Consider the following 19,230-nt stretch of genomic DNA (forward strand, 5'->3'; position numbering starts at 1 on the left):
GTCGTGGTAAATGGTGGTTTGCACAAAAGAGCCTGCAATTCGCAGACTGTTCCAATTTAATGGCCGGGAGGAAAACTGTCTTCAAAGAACACCCTTAAAGGACATGAATGCGGTGGCTCAGAAGGAGCACACAGGAACCATTTCAATACCAAGTTCAAGTCCGAAACAGGAACAAAGGGGACTGAGGAAACACATTGAGTCCTTTCAGAAATTGCAGAACAAGAGGGATTTTGAAATAAGATGCCTGCTCTGGTGAGCGCTAAAAATGGAAAGAGCTTCCAAGTATCCTTTCACAGTACCAACCTGGAGCCCGTGGTTGGCAAGATGCAGCAAAAAAGACATGATAGGCGCGTCACACAGAAAATTATCTATATTTTTGTCTCTGCACCAGCTGCAACCCGTATTCCAACAGCAGAGGTACAGAGACTTGGTTGCTGGTCTTCTGGCTGAAAGCAACACCTCAAGTACATCTTCAGGAAGGTCCTAATCCTTATATCTCAACCTCTCAGAAACCACGCGTGGAGGGAGAGTCCTGACTTCTGCATGTAGAACCAGTTCCCCCAACTCCCCTCTTGCGAGATAAGGTCCTCTCTTTGTGGAAGACCTATTGGAGCGCAGATGGACATGTCCAGATACCACGTTTTCCTGGCCCAATCTGGAGCAATCAGGATAATTGATTTCGCGAACTTCAAGCTCCTGATGACATGAGGAATGACAGGGACTGGAGGAAAAGCATACAGGAGTAGAAACCTTCAGTCCACTATGAACAGGTCCCCTAGGGCTCCTTTGAGGGAATTCTCGGGAGCAGAACAGCTCGCAATTCCTGTTGAAACTGGATGCAAACAGGTCTACTTGAGGGGTTCCCCAAAGGGTGAGGATCTCTTGAAGGACTTTGTGAGCTTGTTCCCACTCGGAGACTGCTCTGCCTGATCAGAGCATCTGCTGCAGTGTTCTCCTCTCCGGCTAAGTGAATTGCTGATAGAGATTCCTTCTTAAAGTGCCCAGAACCAGAGCTGCATTGCCTCTCTGCACAGTGGTAGTGACCCCTACACCTCTTGCTGAGGGGGTACATGGCCACTTTGTTGAAACCTGAAGTAGGTCTGACATCCGGACTGAAAACTGAGACCACTGGGACCAGAGGCCCACTGGAGGGATGTCATTCTCAGACAAGCCTCTGGCACCAGAAAAACGCATGAGGCCATGAGACCGAGCAACCTCAAAGTCAAAGGCCGTATGACGCTAGGCATTCTGGAACTTGACAACTATCAGCTGAATGTGTTGAGCACTCACCTCGGGTGGCGAGGTTTTCCCCAGAGGAAGCATCCAGGACTGCGCCGAAGAATTGGAGCTTCTGAGAAGCTCTATTAGGTGACTTCTTCAAGTCTAGGGAGAATCGCAGTCTGGAGAGTGGTAGGTGATACTGAGAGGTTCCAGAGCCTGTATGAGGGAATGGGCTCTGATCAGCACAACGTCCAGGTATGGGTAGATGTGAATCCCCCACAACCCCCTCCTGAGACCTGCTGCCACTACCACCATCAACTTGGTGAAAACCGCTGGGGCAGAGATGAGACTGAATGGCATAACCCAAAACTGACAGTGAGAACTGCCAACGCGAACCCTTGGATACCTTCTACGCTTGTGAAGAATAGGCACGTGAAAGTAAGCACCCTGAAGGTCCAATGACATCATCCAATCCTGGAGCTGGAGGGCCTGAAGGTTCTGACTTATGCAATGAAAACTGTTGCCACACTGGATTTCATCTACCCTTTGTGTTAGGTTGTCAATCAATTGCAAATCTTTTATCCTTATTAAGCAGGAGGTTAAGTGTCTCATGTGATTTATACAATCCTCTTTGTAGCTTTCCTGCATGCTGGGTGATGCACTTTTGCACTTTGCTTGTACTCTACACTGTATACTATTGTGTTTTTTGTGAATTATGAATGGTGTCCACTTTTTTGTTATTTTCTCATGCCGAAGCCAGCTAAATGCGGCTATACAAAAATAACCCAGATTGAAATAATAAACAATCCTTGTGCCTTACTTCATCTTCATTCCAATCTTCCTTTGTTATTTCAGAGAAAGTAACACTCTTGAACTTGTCTGTCCTAAGAAACGAGTAAAGTATCTCAAGTCTGAAAGGGGTATCAATCCTTCCTTTTTGGGGGTGGGGGAAATCAAAAAATAAGGCGAATACCACCCTCCTTTCCTCTCTGTCACAGGTACCAGATCTATGGCACCTTTCTTCAGTAGGATGGAAAACTTCTGCAAGAGGAACAGATCTGGAACTTTGAGGAAGTGGCTCGCTGGTGGATAATCCAGAGGCCTTTTAAGAAGGGGAGTGAGTAACCCTCGGCTACTGTTTGCAAGGCCCAAGCATCGAAAGTAATGCCCCACCATTTTTTCAAATTCTGACCGAGCCTGCCCCCACACCACAGTCCTGTGGACAAAGGCCTGGGAGATTTTGGGGCAGCAGCCGAAAGTAAGGCAGATGCTGCTTGGATAGCTTGGCACCTCTACCTCGTCCACCTCAAGGAAACCGCCTTTGGCCTGACTTGCTTGATGCGTCATCCTTTCAAAGGAAGTGTAGTAGCGAAAGAGCCAACCTCTCCATCCCTGAGAAGTGGGATGGGAAGGTTGAGGCTGTCTTATTGAGGCACTCAACGACTTGGCTACCGTTTTGGAAGTCTGAGGTTTTTCTAGACTCATCATCCTGATTTCTAAAAAAGGTGTCAGCCGTCAAACGGCATGTTGAGAAGCCTGGATTGGGCATACAGTTCAAAAGCAGACTGCTGTGTCTACACAAACCTGCGTATCACTGTGCTAGCCGCCACGGCTCTACTGACGCTGTCAGCAGAATCAAGTCCCAAATTGAAGGGACTCGCACACTGTCCTTGCCATCTAACTATATTAAAGAAGACCTCTTTCTTCATCTACTGGAATATGATCAGCTGCCATAGACATTATATACCTCAATGTATGGGTGAACTTGGCCAAAGCGCATTAGTATTTGTAGACTTGAGGGCCATTTTGCTGGCCGAAAATACCCTTTTTGATAGGCTGTTAAAGTGCTTATCATCCCTATCGGGAGGGATAGTCTGATAACCAGCTGCTCTGGATGTGGACTTGGCAGCGTTTTGTACAACTTAACTCTCAGGGGTATGGGGTTTTCAGAGAAGGTTTCGGTCCGTACTAGAAGGCTTATATTTCCTTGTAAAGTTTTTATTAACAGCTGGATTAGTGTCTGGGGTCTCCCAGTTTGCCTCAACTCTCCTCTGCAAGGCAGAATGGAAGCGCAAGATTGGATCTTTTTGTGGACCATTGTATAATAATATATCAGTGGGGTCGTCCTGCTGATACACTGTAGCAGGACTCCCAATCCAAGGTATTCTGTGACCCTATTCATCAGCTGTCTATATGATGCTTGAGCATGTTCAGCTCGGTCAGGTGTAGCAACATCTACCTCAAGCGAGGTCTCAAGACCACTTGCACTCTTCAAGTTGCCATAGGTTTTCCATTCTGGATTCCTCAGACACTAGAGCCTCCGAACATTTGGTGTCCCATATTCTAGGCCAAATGATCTGAAGTCTGCCTTCTCAGAAAACAAATCGTGACTTAGTCTTTTTTGGACAAGGGCTTAAAACTCTTCCATTTCCTTTGAAGGTGTCAATGGCTTCGACTCTGAAGGTTTCACCCTCAGAATCGACAGACTTAGAGGGAAGAGGTCTAGGCCTCTCCTCGACTCAAGACTTCGAAGGCTCAACACTTTTCAGCCCAAGCGTAAGGGCGCACAAGCTTTAACCTCCTTAGACACCTTATCAGCCTTGGTAGGCGCGACAGGGTTGTGTCCCTTCAGCAGTTCCCTCGAAGGGGCTGGAGCCACCTTCTGAAATATTCTCAACATTTGAAGATGAAACGACGCCCACTCCACCTTAGAGGCTGAACTACCCGGTTGTTGAGTGGTTGGGAGAGGAATCACAGGAGGCACTTCGGCACACCTCTTAGATCTTTTTCGGGACGAAGAAGACGAGCTATGGGAGCCGCTATGAGTACAAGAGTGCTTTTTTAAAACGCTTTACTCGGCGGAGACGCTCCCTTCGAATTTAGCTCGTCCCAAGATCTTTTCTTCTATGGCGTTGATGCCTTATGGAGGGGCCTACCCGCAGCAAGGATTCCATTCCTCTCCTTCAGCCCTTTCCTGACATGGATTGACAAACTGCAATCTGCCATTTTCTGTTAGATCCCAAGACACCAGATGCAAACGCGGTGTGGGCCTGTGAACGACATCTTGGCCTCACAATCCATGTATTTCGACATTATCGAAGTAACAGTAAAAGAACGAAAAAAAAAAGAAAAAAAAACCACACTGTATCCAAAGTGAACTGCCAGCAGAAAAACGAAACTGGAGTAATGGGTGCAGTGCATGCTATGTAGACCATCTGTTAAGTCATGCTCTAGAGCAGATGGTGGCCGTCAAGGGGCATCGGGTCGACAATGCACGGTGCCCTCTACCGAGAAAATTTCCGAAGCAGCTGCCACTGGAAGGAAATGATCAAAGAATGAGGAATATGTGGGAGGACAATCCATTTGAAAAGCCAAATACAATAATAGCCTCCATGATTTAAGTTTCAGACTATACTGCAATTGTTATACAATGTAATTTTTTGGAAAAACAAGATGTTGACAGTGATGTGTTTAAGCCTGTTGCTTAGAAGTCTACTCTCTTCATAGAGTGCCCTTATAATTTTCCTTAAAGGCATTCATCACGGCACAAGAACATTTTTTGTCCTAAATAAGTGAACATCAACAATACTTATGGACATGGATGGGGAAAGCCTTCCTCTTTCATTTCCAGCTCTTAGGACACTTCAGTGTGGTCCCCTTTCTTGCATTTAATGCAGTTTCCAAATTTCTAACTGTACTTCAGTCTAACATTACTCTTGATACTTCCCTTCTACTTTTCTTCACTTGCGTTTCAAACTTCAGATTTTAGGCTATCCACTCAACTGATATGGATGCTTTGTTCAATGACAGACTTGTGTCATCTCGACTTCTTTCTCGCAGAACACCGGGAGATGCTGCAGTCTTTGTATTTTGTGAGTAAGAAGTTCGGTCAAAGAGTCCTTACACTATTGACCTGTCGATATTCCCATAAGTGCATAACTTCAAATCAAAAATCAAATTCCTTAATGTTAGAGTCTTGTCCAACAAATAGCTTGTGATGCACTGTCATGGCATATGGATCCTTAATTCATCAACATAATATGAGAGCTTCTTTCTTCTAACAATGCTCACTCGCCCTTTCCAAAGACAGCAAAATGTCTTAAAATGGTTGATAAAACCGGGATTCCGATAAACTGCGTTTGAGAAGTGAACCCTCAGACACTTTGTGATGGCCATTTGTATTGTGCCCGTCACCATTGGTAAGGTCTCAACGCACTAAGTTGAATGGCCTTGGGGGACTGAAGTCCCAGTATGGCAAATTCACTAGAGTTATAGAATGGGTGTGCACATTTAAGCCCGTACAAAAGGTAGGTGTGGTCAAGTCCCTGCTAGCCACCCATGATTAATATGCAAGTGGATGGTCGCAGAGAGTATTTGAGAGGTATGTGTGCAGCTAGGCTGAATTTTACTGTGGGGGATAGCTGCATTCTAATGGAATAACTGCTGTGTAAGGTATGTGAAGCAGGAGAGAACTTTTTTGTACAGCTAGACCAAATTTTATCCATCACAGCTAGATGCATTACAAGGCTAAACTTAACGTCATGGATAGATGCAATACAAGGCCAAAGTCAAAAATCACAGCTACATGCAATCCAAGGCTCAGTTATAGTAGTGAAGTGTAAGCATGTAGTATCAAAAGCAGAGTATTATCATGTCTTTGGTCAACAATATCTCTAACAGTGAAAGAGTAATACTTGCCTCGTCGTTGCTGGAAGGTTGTGAGGCCTGGCGTTGGCTCTCAAGGGCAAACAGATAATGGGAGCTGCCCTTTGCGGCTGCCCTGGGAAGTCTCTGAAATGCATCTGTTCGGATTACATGGGGGGCACAGACCAATGAGAACCGAACGAGCTGGCAGGGGTGAGTGGGGAGGGAGGGTCAGGGAATTGATGAAGGTGGATGGGAGAAGGCAGAGCGAAGAAGCAAGAGATGGATGACAAGACAAAAAGGAAGGGACACAGGAGGCCTGGCTTAAAATATACGGGTGGCATTACACGCAGGCAGCTCTACACAAGATGTATCCAGAGATATCAGGGGAATGTTGGAGGATGTGGGCAAGAGGGTACTGTCGAACGTATTTGGTGGAGGTGTCTGAAAATTGTCCCCTTTTGGGAGGAGGTTCGCAAGGGGCAAGATCAGGCTTTTGGGAAGGAAGGGAGCAGATCTCCGGAATTGGTGTTGCCGGGACTGCAGGTCGGCGGGACAACAATTGAACCGCGCAGCAGAGAGAGTAACAGCGATAGTGATACTGACACTTGCAGCCATGACATTAATTGCCAAGAGATGGAGTAGTATTAATGTCCCGACCTTTCATGACTGGCTTCAGAGGGTTTGGGATACAGTTGCTCTGGAGTGGGCGACCTATGCAGTGAATGGGGACTTATCAAAATTTGCAGGGGATTGGGGAGAGACGCTTGACTTCCTAAGGGGCGATTTTAGAATAATCTGGTGCCCCCAATACCTTACGATTTTGGACCTACTGTAGGACTACTAAACTCGTCCGGGAGGACCCTGGACAGAAGGAGAAAATCGCCCGGGGGAAAGGGGGCTAGGGGCAAGGGGATTTGTTCTTTTTCCTCGATGTTCATGTTAAAATAAAACTTAAGAGATGTTTAAAAAAAGAAGGACACCAGACTTCCTTAGCCAATTACTAAAGGGTGAGGAAAGGAAGAAAGCCAGTGTGAGGCGTCTGACTTATGAGACAGACATAGGTAGTGGAATTTAGCATGTAAAGGTTATCAAGACCTTTATTCAAATAATGGGGCTTGGAAAACATTTATCACTAGCCCCATCACTATGAACTATACTAAAGCTCTTTTGGGGGCTTAGTTATAAGACAATCTTCGGTTAATGCTCACCCCTTCATAACAATCTCATGGTTCTGTTAGACCGTCCAACTGCCTCTTTTCCCCCCCATGCCGTACCTGTACAGGAGAGTGCCTGGTACGTTTGGATTCAGCAGGATTTGCTCTCCGTTCAACCGATATTCCAAGTTGTGGTTTCTCTTCTCTGCTCGGCGCCACCAAAACCTGATCTCCAAGACCCGCATTGTCTGGGCAGTTTATTCGCCTTTCCCAGACCATTGTTCTGGTACTGGTCACTTGTGGGTTAGGAGATGTTCTCGGTGTGGGGATACTTTATCTCAGATATGGCCTGCAGACTACCCACTTTGCATATTTGAACACTCTCCGCGTTCAGATGTCGGACTTGCTTCCCGCAAGCTGGTGATCTTTTCCTTTCCAAACGCCACCTGCATCTGGATACCAGTGCGCACCCAAGTTGGTGAAGCCTTGTCTGGAATTAGGATCACCGTCAACGTTCAAGTACCAGCCTTCTGATATTAAACGTTTCATGTTTAAGACATGAATGCTGTTTGCATTCAGATGCTGGGCTCCTGTCTTTCGTTATCGCGGGCCGGTTGAAAGCATTTTACTTTCATTGACTTCTGGTTCCTCCATTGTTCACCTTCCGCAACCTCTCAAGCCCTCTCCAATGCTACCACTTCTTGACTTCACACTACCACGACTGCAGCTGCTACATCCACGACTGCAGCTGCTACATCCACGACTGCAGCTGCTACATCCACGACTGCAGCTGCTACATCCACGACTGCAGCTGCTACGTTTCTCTTCAATTTTTTATTGGATGGTTACTCTCAGTCATCAGGCAACTAGTAGTAGTAGTAGTGCACATCCTCGGGTGGCCTCGTCACAGTAGAATTGTATTTGTGACTTAATTACTGGAGCAATGTTTCTTTGGTGAGAAGGGGTGTAACCCCTTGGTTCGTCCCACCAGAAACAATTAAAGGACTTGAACACAAAGACTGTGCACTAGTTCCAGACCGGCTCAAAAAACTGATTGGATAACAAAGTAACACATAAATCCCTCCAAAAAGCACCAACCAGGGTCTGACGCTCCGTACAAAGTGGTTGTTGTGTGGGATTCAGGTTTCAGAAACGAAACCTGGGTTGAGTAGTTGCCTAGGAAACAACATGGTAGTAGTATGAAGGAAACAATATTAAAATCAAGAATTTTTGGTATCTGGTAATAATGTCCCCATACATAATGTCACCGGGAAAAGCCATTGGCAACATATATGGTGACGTTATGCATGGGGATGGGTTGCAGGGATGTCCACTTCTCCCCTTGTAAAAAAGAAAAAGTGTTGCGGTGGTGTTCCCCGCATGTTCAATGTTATGTCTCTGAAAAACAGACTTTTTTGTCAGGAGAAGTTTTTGCGGGGACATTATACAGAACCGAATTTTCAGACTGGATTTGAAAAAATAAAATTGAGAAATTTGATCAACCATTGTTTCCTTTGAAAGCACAGACTGATAGATTGCAGAATACTTCCTCACATTACTTTAGCAAATAGCATAAGTCAACAGCTCTACTTTGAAACAATTTCAACACATAATACAACTGAACAGCTTTAAAACCAGGTGAGCAGCTGCTCCCCACACCAATCAAACCATTCCAACAATTTTTCCTACCTGAATAAGGCTGACGATGACTGACCCAGTATCCTTCCCAGACTTGTTCTCAATATCTGCATGCAGCTTTATAACCTGCCCCACAACGTATCCTTTTAGATCAGAAGTCAAACAAAGTGTCAGAGTCCCAGTCTTCACTAACTTGTAGCTAAACTTCTTGGAGATGGATGCTGTGTTTGGCTGCTGTGGAGAAAATAATATTGCACCAGTTAGTACGTAAAAGGTCACCTTATGAGTTACAGAAAGCATTTTAGGGCTGACACTTTCAAAATGCAGACATTACAAGTAGGAAGCTGCAACTGATGTAATGTGTCAAAAGTATCATTTTTAGAATCCAGTCAGACAAAGATTCCCACAATTCTTTTCAGATGCAATTCATAAACAGCACTGAAAATATTTGAGCAAATGCAACAAATGAGGAAAGGCAAATTGTATGGTACTGTGTAGAGGGTTCCAAAAATCCCACACTAAAGCATTTGTAATGTACAAAGGGTGGGCGCCTCTATTCAAAACAGAGGGATCCAATCAGCCGTTTATGGGATGTATCCCACTAAAGGTGGTCAGTAGAACAAAGTTTCAGCTCACTGTACCATTAACAGAAATATTTGCGCATCCGTCTGGTCCCAGCAACAAGAGCAACCCAGCAACTAAATGTTAGGCAACTCAGACACATATTTCGGCCTTCACTTCGAAGTATTTCACCAAATTCTCAATGGTGGAGTGGCTGAGCAATTAGGCTTAGAGCGCAAAGTTTAAGGGACAGGGGTCCATTTAGGCAAGTACAATAATTTACCATTTATTAACAGAGGCCATTCGTAAAATTATCAATTATCAATAATGTTAAGTAAAGTCACTTTAACAATAAAACAGTTTGTGGACACCAAAATAGGTTACCTACCGCTTCATGTGAAAATTCAGTTTAGCAAAGACGTGGACACTGCAAATGGCTAAGGTGTGTGTGTGTGTGTGGTGGTAAGGGTGATGGGGGAAGAGGATAGTTTCACTAGCATTAGGCGAATAGAAATACGTTAAGCAACAAGTTTAACACTTTGGAAGGCCAGGGCTACTGCTACACTTTTGATAGTTCAGCCTATTAGAAGCAGGTATTAAGAAAACGTTAGTGTCAAGAACTCGCTGTAGCAAAGTCCCAGAAAGTCCTCCAGACTACAAGTCCTTGGGGCCTAGATTACTGCCAAGAGGACTCCCGATCCAGGATCTGGTGCCTTTTGCCCGCTAATGTAGCTAATTTTTAACTTAAGCCCCAGACTCAGACTTGCAACACCACAGCCACCTCGGGATAAAGAATCTGTGAGGACAACAAGGCTGATGACAGGCTTTGCTGTAGGAGGCACAGGCCCCCAGTTCAAGACTACCCATGACTGTTAGGCCAGGGTCAGACAGACACCAATACAGGGTGAAAGACTGCTCAAATTCTGTTCTGGCAGTATGAGACAATCCACCGGAGCAGTAGACATTGGTGTGACCTAGGAGAGCATCACTAGGCCCAGAGGAGCAGCGTGGTCAGACTTTGGATTCCAGCATACCATTCCTGTGGTGAGGGACTGCAGCAGGCTAGCAAGATCCCAAAAGACCTCTGAGCCAGCTACCTTCCGAGAGAGTCAATCTTTAACCGCATGAGTCTGTCCCAAGTGTGTCAACTTTATGTGAAACCATGGCCATATTCTTTACTGGCTAGATCTTCCACATCTCTGGAGGCACTGATGACTTGGTTTGAACCAGGCTGTCCTTTACAATTTCTAGAAAGTATTTTCTCATTAGGAATTCCATCATCCTCAACACGGACCCCTAGAGAGAAAAGTAATACCTTGTATAGTAAGGCTAAGGAGCCATCAGCTTGGAACCTAGTGCCTCGGTTTAAGCATATCTTGCTCAGCGAATCCATCCTGCAGTTTTTTTGTCCACAGTAGCAGAAGGCTAGAAAACCGGAAAGGCTTTCTTGGATGCTGATACAATAAGAGTCTGGTGGCAGAGCTCTAAGAAATACATGTTTGGATTCTGAGGACTTACTTGCGAGTTTTCCGGGTGCTATGAAATTGTTAATCCATTTCAACAGCGTAGGAAGTAGTGAGTTTGAAGGCATTTGCCGTTCTCTGGAATGTACAGGCATAGGCTATAGAAGTCTCTGCGTGTTGACACCAAAATTCAGAGCTTCATGAAACCCTTGAACTTCTGAGAAGGTTATAACATCTGTTAGTGAAATTTTGACTGGATGTGGAGATAGCAAAGCAGGGGAATAGTCGGATTAATCTAAAAAGGTAGCATCAGCACACTAGTGTTATGCGCCCCTAAGAGGTGAAGGGTTCATTTAGGTTGCAGGATACCTAGGATGTGAGATATGCCTTAGGAGGAAGGCCTCTTGGTATTGACCTTGCTAAGACTAGTAACATGTATTATTGGAGGTTCCAGGCCCATATGCTCATCAGTTGGTGAGAAGTCGACTTGACTTCTTCCTGCAGTTTTCCTTTGAAATTCGCAACAGAGGCTCTCTACACGTAATGGGTCTGCATTGAGGGGATACCCGATCTGCTAGACAGTGAGAAGGTCAACGCAAAGAAGGACTTAAGACATTGAGCAAACCGCGACCTGAGTGGTGGTCATAGTGGTGATCTTGATGTCAAGTATGGTCCAAGTAACCCACAGGGGTATCTGAATTGGCCCTGCCCGAGCCCTCCTTAAAACATTTTCTATACCTTTTTGGCTGGGAGTCAGAGGGAAGTTTGCTGGAGGTGGAGCCCAGCCTCACCCTGTGCCTGATCCCCTCTTCATCTACACTTCTGATGAAACATTGCTTGACCAATAGGACATTCCTCAATAGTATTGCTGTCTGGCAAACAGTCATACAGATGCCATGTTGGGTTTGTCAAATTTCATCCCCTCTACATAGCCAGCAAATATCAAAAAGTGACTGTTTCCCAATTTAAACAGCCAAAGTTCTGATAAAGCAGGAATACAAAAAAGCAGAGTGTGACGGAGTGTTTTGTGCGTTTGGAATTCCCTGCTGCAGATTGTCGTCCTGTTCTATTGCTGCGATGTACCTCGAGAAAGCTGAAAAAACGGTCTCCGACGTGGAGTGTCGCCAAGTGAGAGTGTTTCTTGTGGGCAGTGTGGAAGGTGATTACGCTCACTCCTGCTGCCAAGTCCACAAGGGTGCACCGCTGCCATCTTTAATATTTGGAGCACCCCTTAGCACCAGGTAGTAGGTTGAGTGCTAAGAAAAGACATTAAAAGTTTCACTTGACCTCACCTGGAATTTATTAGAGGAGGCCTTGCAAACTACCCCGAGCTCACCACTGTTCCTATTCTTTCTCATAGATGTCTGGGCGAGAGGGGAGGTGGTATTGATGCCCTGGGGTAAGAGGTGCCAAATAATCATTCAGAAGAGGACAAGGGTTCCAAGAGCATGAAAGGAAAAGGGAAAAACCGATTTGACCCCAGTTTCTCCCACTCGATTAAGAGCTGGGCAAATAGAATGAAATCCCAACTGCTCTTACAAGATGTTAGGTTGTGGAAAGAAGATAAAACTGAGGGTTTGGAGTGTGGCGGGCTGGCCAAAATAATGAAAAGTCAGTCAAACACCAAAAAAAGACCATCAAAGTACATCCTACAAAAACAATTCTAGAAATTAGGGTACAATTCTGATACAAAAATGCAAAAAAAAAAATCAACAAAAAAGGAAACAACTGGGCAGTACAAACAATCCACCCCCTCCATTGGGAACCCTAAACAGTTCTTTGCGCCAATAATCTGGTCCCACCATCTCCTTGCCTCCGCCAATACGCATGGCGCCTCAGGCCCAAGGTAGTCAGATTAGCCCCTGAAAGGGGGGCTGTTGCTAGAGAAGGCCCCAATATTTGCTATGGTAGATCTGAAAGGGGCAACAGAGCTGAGAAAATGGGCAATACCGATTGAAATCCCGCTCTTCGATGTCTGGCCTGCCCGTTCATAACCTCCCAACACCCTGTGCGCTGTACTCCGATCCCAAAAAGTCAGTTTGATACTGTCCAGGGTGTTCTTTGCACATACTTATGATTCTGCTGCACCCCGCCAAAGCCTCTGTACGTACAAATGGGCAACCTCCAGAGGTTTTCAATCAAAATAAACATTTGGTGAGTATCGCGTCCCTTGGCTCCTTGTCTACTGCCAATGTGGGCACCCCCTGGAGAAAAGACTATAGTGCGTTTGGGCTTTCCTTGTTCAGGCAGCTTGTGCTGACCCCCGACTTACACAAACCCACGGCTTTGGATTCGGTACAATTGGAGCCCTTGGGGGCAGAGGCCTGAGCCAGGTTTTGGTGAACGCAGTCCCTTTGGAGGTTGTCAGTACCTGGGGAACCTGTACAGGTAGACTTTCCGGGGAACTTTCCAGGGGTGGAAACTTGTGCCCTTCGGCAGCAGGGGTGGTGATCATGGGCTCCTCCTCCTGGGTAATTCCACCCCTTACTTTGGGCCTCTAGCAGGGTTTGTAGCAGATCTTTAATGATGGCTAGTTCCACCAGAACTTGGGTACACACACACACACCCCCTATGGAAGGGCACCTCCTCGGTGAATTGGTCAAAGGTCAGATTGGGCTGGGAGCAGTAGTTTGATTAAAGACCTCGACCATCCGGAGTGGGGTCACACAGAAGGGGGGGCTAGCCCCTGAACTTGTAGACTAGAGTATATCACTCCACAAACTTATGGGAGCTTGAGGGAGGATTGCCCCTTTGGGCAGTTTGTGTCAGTCTGTCCCCTACAGCCAGGAGAGATGTCACAAGAGCTGGGGGGTGTGGGGGTTCCATGGGTGAGGAGATCAATGGTAGTAGCTGGGACCACAACCGTAGTTTGGTTAGAAGATGGACTTCGTTCCGGTTTGCCACCATTAGCTGCGCTGGCATCCTGAGGTGGTTCAGACCGTAGACCTTGGTGGTTAAACAGAGAATCTTAGCTCCCGAGGTGCTGCTGGGCCGTTGCTTGGGACAGATTAAATGACACTCCTGAAATGCCAGGCTTAGACAAGGGCTGAACGAAGATCGACTTGGTGGCAAATGAACCGGCAGATGTCCCAATGGTCCCCCTAATAATGCCTGTTGTGGTGGTTGAGGGTGCCCCCCCTGTGAGGGCGCGGTCTCCTTAATACCAACGTCTTGTGTTGACATTTCTGCATGGGTGATTCATGGCTAATGGGTGGGTGGCAGAATAGGAACGGGGATATGGGGTCAGTAGTAGGCTGCACCCTAACTGGTTCCTGTAAGGCTACCGTTTCCTGAAACTTTTGGAAGGGCCCACCACTCGCCTCCATCGCGGTCCTCCTCCCGTGCTCACCTCCGAATTCAGAGTCCCGTGTCCAGTCGTCCCTCGTGGCTTCCAACCCCAGCTGCGCCAAACACCATGCGGCGCTAAATACCGCGCCCTTGCCCGCCGTGGGCTTCACCGCTGCGGGGCTGGGAAGGCGCTGGTAAGCCCAGGGGGGCGTGGCCAAAGCAGGAAATTAGGATTCCCTCCGGGGAATGCGCTGAACACCGCGCCCTTGCCCTGCCGCAATAATGAAGAAAAATAATCCTTGTCAGCAGCAGCATGTCTGATCCCGTAAAAAAATTCAAAAAAATCAACGTGGATGACTCAGATAAAACTTTGATTCAACACAAGCTCATACTTGGGAGGAAATCAACATTGCACTCAATGGACGCGGACATTTTAGAAGTTAACAACCCTGAGATAGAGACATGCAAGACGCTTGAATATAATATTAAGCAACAAAATCACTAACAGAAAACGTTTCACCGCTTTGTATGATGAAAGTGGACACTAATGAGAGATTTGAGCAGGTAGAGAATTCCTCTAACCCATTGAATAACATGGCAAAAATTGCACTGGCCGAGCAGGCAAAATTCACAGCCAGTGTGAAATAGACGTCACCAGACTGACTGCTGCAAAAAACAGAAGCAATAGAAAATCCCCCTTTGATGGCTCAAAGATTGGCAAGAGATATAGCTCAGATTAAAGAAATTTTGGGAAATATACCGAATGCATCGTCCAAAAAAGGTGACCAAGATCTCCCCTGTAAAAGGAGCAAGGACATGTATACCCACCACATTGAAGATCAACGAATGCTAAATTCTCAGAGTACAGGGGTTGAGTACGGAGACTCCTAACAAGTAACAAGCAGAACATGTGCAAATGTCTTCTACGATAAATATAAAAGCGGACAATAGAGACCAAGTGGACCCAGAAGCTAGACTATCTGTACCTTCAACTACGAAAATTAACTAAGACAAGTGGAACCCCTTAACGTCAGTGGCTCTAAATACACAAAAACAGCTTGATGTCCAGGTTAATGATCTCACTCTTTATAAATTGATATTAAACAATGAATGAGAGCTTCAAAGATCAGGCCACACTGCTCGTAATGATTCAGTGTTAATATATGTTGAAATGTTTGTAACTTCATTGCAAGCAAGAGTAGATCAGGAGGTAGTGGCCTCCAGCCAAGTTCAAAAAATTATTAAAAATGCGTTGGAGGCTGAATGTTTAGAAAAAGAATTTGATATTTACGTCATTGATGAAGACAATTTACAGGAAACAAATGGAACCCCTCTTTACCCTGAATACCGCCACTCGAATACCATCTATGAATCCATTACAATCTTCAACAAATCTGAAAGGAAGACGAGATCTTGTAGAAAAAAGTAAAGTAATTGTACCCCCTTGAAAATAGCAATGAAAGGGCCCTGCTATGGTATGAAAAGAGGAAACTGCAATTGTGAGGCCACATATATTGCAGAAAAAAGGCATAAAGGAAGGGGTGACAGTTCAAGCAGGAACAACTTTGGAAAACCGAAAAATCTAGGGGATAAAGAAAGTTTAATCCCCCTAATGTCACTCCGGCTTATCATATGTTTGAAAAAAGAAGAGGGAAACAAATACAAATGTTAGAGATGAAAATAAAACTAAAACTCTTCCTCCGATAAAAAAAGGAAATCGAAAGCTGCAAATAATTTTTAAAGAAATATTAGAATGCCACCCCCCCTTAGATATGCAGGAGTAGAATGTTCCTTCCCCAATGAAGTCAAAGCCTGTTCTGAAAAAAGAGTATCAACAGAAAACTATCTATGATACTGCATCCTCCCAGAAAGAAAACAGTATGCGGGAGGAGGGCGAAGACCTACTAGACCTCTCAGTTTAACACAGACGAGGAGGAGGAAGTAAACAGTTTGGGGCACTTCTGATGGTAATGGAAATGGGGCTGAACTTGGAAATAAAAGGGGAGAAAAGAACATTGAATGGAGCAGAGGGTCCCATCCAAAACAACTAGATCTCTCAAAAAGGTCTGTTGAAGGTCTCCTTTAAAACAAAGTTCTGAGGAACCAGAGAAAATGTAGATCTGGCCAAAGGATTCCACTCCCCTCCCCTCTCCTCCCCCGCTGACAACACGCTTCTTATAAACAATTAACAATTAAAAAAAAAAACACAAAGCATGCTCGATGGGGTATTGGAATAACAGAGGATTTAGACATCCAACCTCTGATAAGATTTGTGAGGGTGAAACCGAAATCATCCGTTTACAAGAGACAATTCCCTTCCCAAGATGGCTATACCTCCTACCTGAATCCTGCTTATAGGGACTCCTGACGTTGATTAAGAATGGGTCTGGCATGGAAGTGACTGAGGTTACAAATCCTAACCCCTTTTTGCAGACCCTGGGTGAAAATTGAAGGAGGATCGGGTAAAGGATTATAAATGGGGACTGATAATTCATCTTTATTGGAACCCACTAGCCATTAAGGAGGTGACCTTTGTGAAGGATCGATCAGAGATAATAGATAGTTTCTAAATACAACACAAGAGTTCCTTTATCATATTGGGGGGCATAAACATCCAATGCATTGATAAAGCAGGAAGAATTGTAGATGAAGAGGTGTTCTCTGAATAGAAGAGCACAAAGAGCCTTCATATGATCAATGGTCAGATCAAAGGTGAGATCCCAGCTTAGACTACCTGGTCAAATGTAATCCTTTCTTCAACCCTTGATTACATTTTTGTCTCTCCGAATATACTGGGAGAGATGGTTGAGATGAAAGTGATCCAAAAATAGTGATCATGCAGTGCTGATACTATTGTTGGGGTGGGGAGGCGAGGGGGGGGTCGGCGCCGGTGGAATTACAGGATGGAAAATAGATGAAAAAACAAAGTAGTGGAAACTTCTGCTCAAGCTCGCTTGAGATCTCAGAATATCCTCATCCTTTTGGAAAATGTCGACATGCAATGGGAACAGGAGAATATAAATGACGCTCCTTTGCTACTGGAATTTGCTAGACCAGTAAGAATAGATGGAACCATGGCCCCAGTGCATAACCATGCTTACAATGAGAGAGTAAGGGCGGAAAAACAATTGCTGCATAATGATTTGAGAAGAATGGGGAAAATGGGTGCTGGTGTTTAGCAGACATGCAGAAAAAGAGAAAACAGATCTACAAACTAGATTTGGGAGGGTACAAGGCGGAACTAGTGCAAAAGACACTGAAGCGATGCTTACTGCACTAACAAAACTACCTAAAACAATTTCCTTGTGAACAGTATACATAGTTTGAGATTTCAAGTTATTATGTAGCCTACGAGGCAAATCTTGAAGATATATGCCCAGGTGCCAGACGCCACTTGTAGGTTCTGTGCTCCTAGGGGGAAGCCTGAAACAATGAAGCATATTATCTTGTTTTGTATGGGATTGACTACCATGCGTACACGCCACATTGATAGACTAATTGAAAATATATACTTGGGGAGGCAGAAGACATATGGGCCTGGATTTTTGTGGGTGAATCCTACCCTCTTATTTTTGGATAATCCACTTTTTGGAGGAATGTCTAGAATTGAAGAGCTGTGGCAAAGGGAATACTTTTAGATGTAACCGGGCATAGTTAATCTACAATTCATTTGAATTCTACTTTTTTTCTGGGCCAGATGTAGAAGGGGGAAGAGAAGTCTAAGACTGGATAGTAAGGGAAAGATGCTGTGTTCTTTTTATGATACATATTAATAGTGATTTTATTGATGGTTTGGAGTTTTAAGGGAAGGTAAAAGTTTAAGAATGTTAGTTTTATAGATAAAAAGGTGTAAACTAAACCATACAATTTTAAAATTAAAAACTTGGAGGACAGGAAATGACAAACAAAAGCCTGAAGATTTGAAGGAAAAAAACTGCTTCAGTGGACAGAAGTGTTCAAGGATCTTCAAAGAGCTCTGAACAGACTTCCAGTCCCACTGTGCTGCCTCATGGGATATGCACCTCCTGAAAAGCAGTGTTTGAAAAGAAATTGCCTTCATGGCGTTTCTGGTATGGCTAGTTCTTTATGTTCTGCCTTCCCAACTGTGTGGGCATGACTGCACCATAGGCTGGATGGGTAAAAACTTCTTCAAAAGGGGATGCAACAGTAAGAGCTTCGGAAAGTGGCCAGTTTACATTTGCGTCCCTCCATGTGCCAGGCCCCACTCGTTCGTCACCTTGACCTCCCGGTTATGCTAGTTTCTTCAACCATGGAGGTTGCTGCACAGCATATGCTTAGAAGGTACTACTGGGAGGGCAGCCACAGTGTTTGAGGGCATGCAGGAGTACCAGAATCACAATTAAGAATTTGTTTGTTGCACTCTAGCACCCTGCTCTCCTTCCTTCCCAACTAGTTGAGACCACATCAGCTATGCAGACCCAAGTACTTGGTGGAAGAGACGGCATATGCATGGCCAGGGTTCAAGCGAAGACTGCGCAAGGACTTTTGGCCAAAAGAAGCATCCTTCAAAGAAGACACAGCCAAAGAGTAATGCTTAACAAAAGCATGAGGAGTGGCCCAGGTGATGCCCAGGCGATCTCTACAATGGGAATGTTTCAATGTGTACGATGCATTCACTTTTAGTATTTGTGACTTTTTCTTCGATATTTTGAATGATGAATTTAATTATCTGTATATATTTTGTATTAATATAGTGTGAAGCTTATGGTTTAAACTGAAACACTAATGAAAAAATATGTTGCTAGAAGGCCAATGCCGCTGCCTTGGCTCTGATGGAATGAGTACGAAATGTTCGGTGACTGAGCACAGATCATGTGTAAACTCAGGAAATGTAAGAAATGAGCCATCTTGAGTTGGTCTTCACCACTTTGTTACCAGTTGAAAGGCCACTACAGGTTAAACAGATTGTTCGGTTTCCTGAATCATTTAGTTCTGTCCAATAGAATTTCAAGTTTCTCACCAAAAAGTGTGGAAGCCCTCCTTTGCTGAGGAAGTGAGTACTGGGATGATTTTGGAACAATGCTAAGCTGTACATGTGAACAGTGATGAGCTAATAATGCTTGGTTATAAAAAAAAAGATCTTGGGGATAAAAGACAGTAGTACAATCTTTTCCCTGTGGGGGGTGATCTAAATAAGAGCTTGAGGTTTGCCCATCTTTCAAGCTGATGTAATAGGAACCAAGAAGGCCGTGTTCCAATTTAAAAGATCCAAGCTGCAAGAAACTAAGCTTTTGGAA

General features: G+C 44.9%; 1 protein-coding gene across 1 annotated transcript in view; it reads right to left on the bottom strand.

Moving 5' to 3' along the window:
• ARRDC1 (arrestin domain containing 1) overlaps positions 1–19,230 on the bottom strand; it is a 568,041-nt gene that overhangs the window by 161,007 nt on the left and 387,804 nt on the right. The window contains exon 5 of the mRNA XM_069609715.1: positions 8,712–8,894. Coding sequence (XP_069465816.1) covers positions 8,712–8,894 — 183 coding nt within the window. The remainder of the gene's footprint in view (positions 1–8,711; positions 8,895–19,230) is intronic.

This window comes from Ambystoma mexicanum, chromosome 8 (assembly GCF_040938575.1).
Source record: "Ambystoma mexicanum isolate Mex_15411 chromosome 8, UKY_AmexF1_1, whole genome shotgun sequence".
NCBI classification, from domain to species: Eukaryota; Metazoa; Chordata; class Amphibia; order Caudata; family Ambystomatidae; genus Ambystoma; species Ambystoma mexicanum.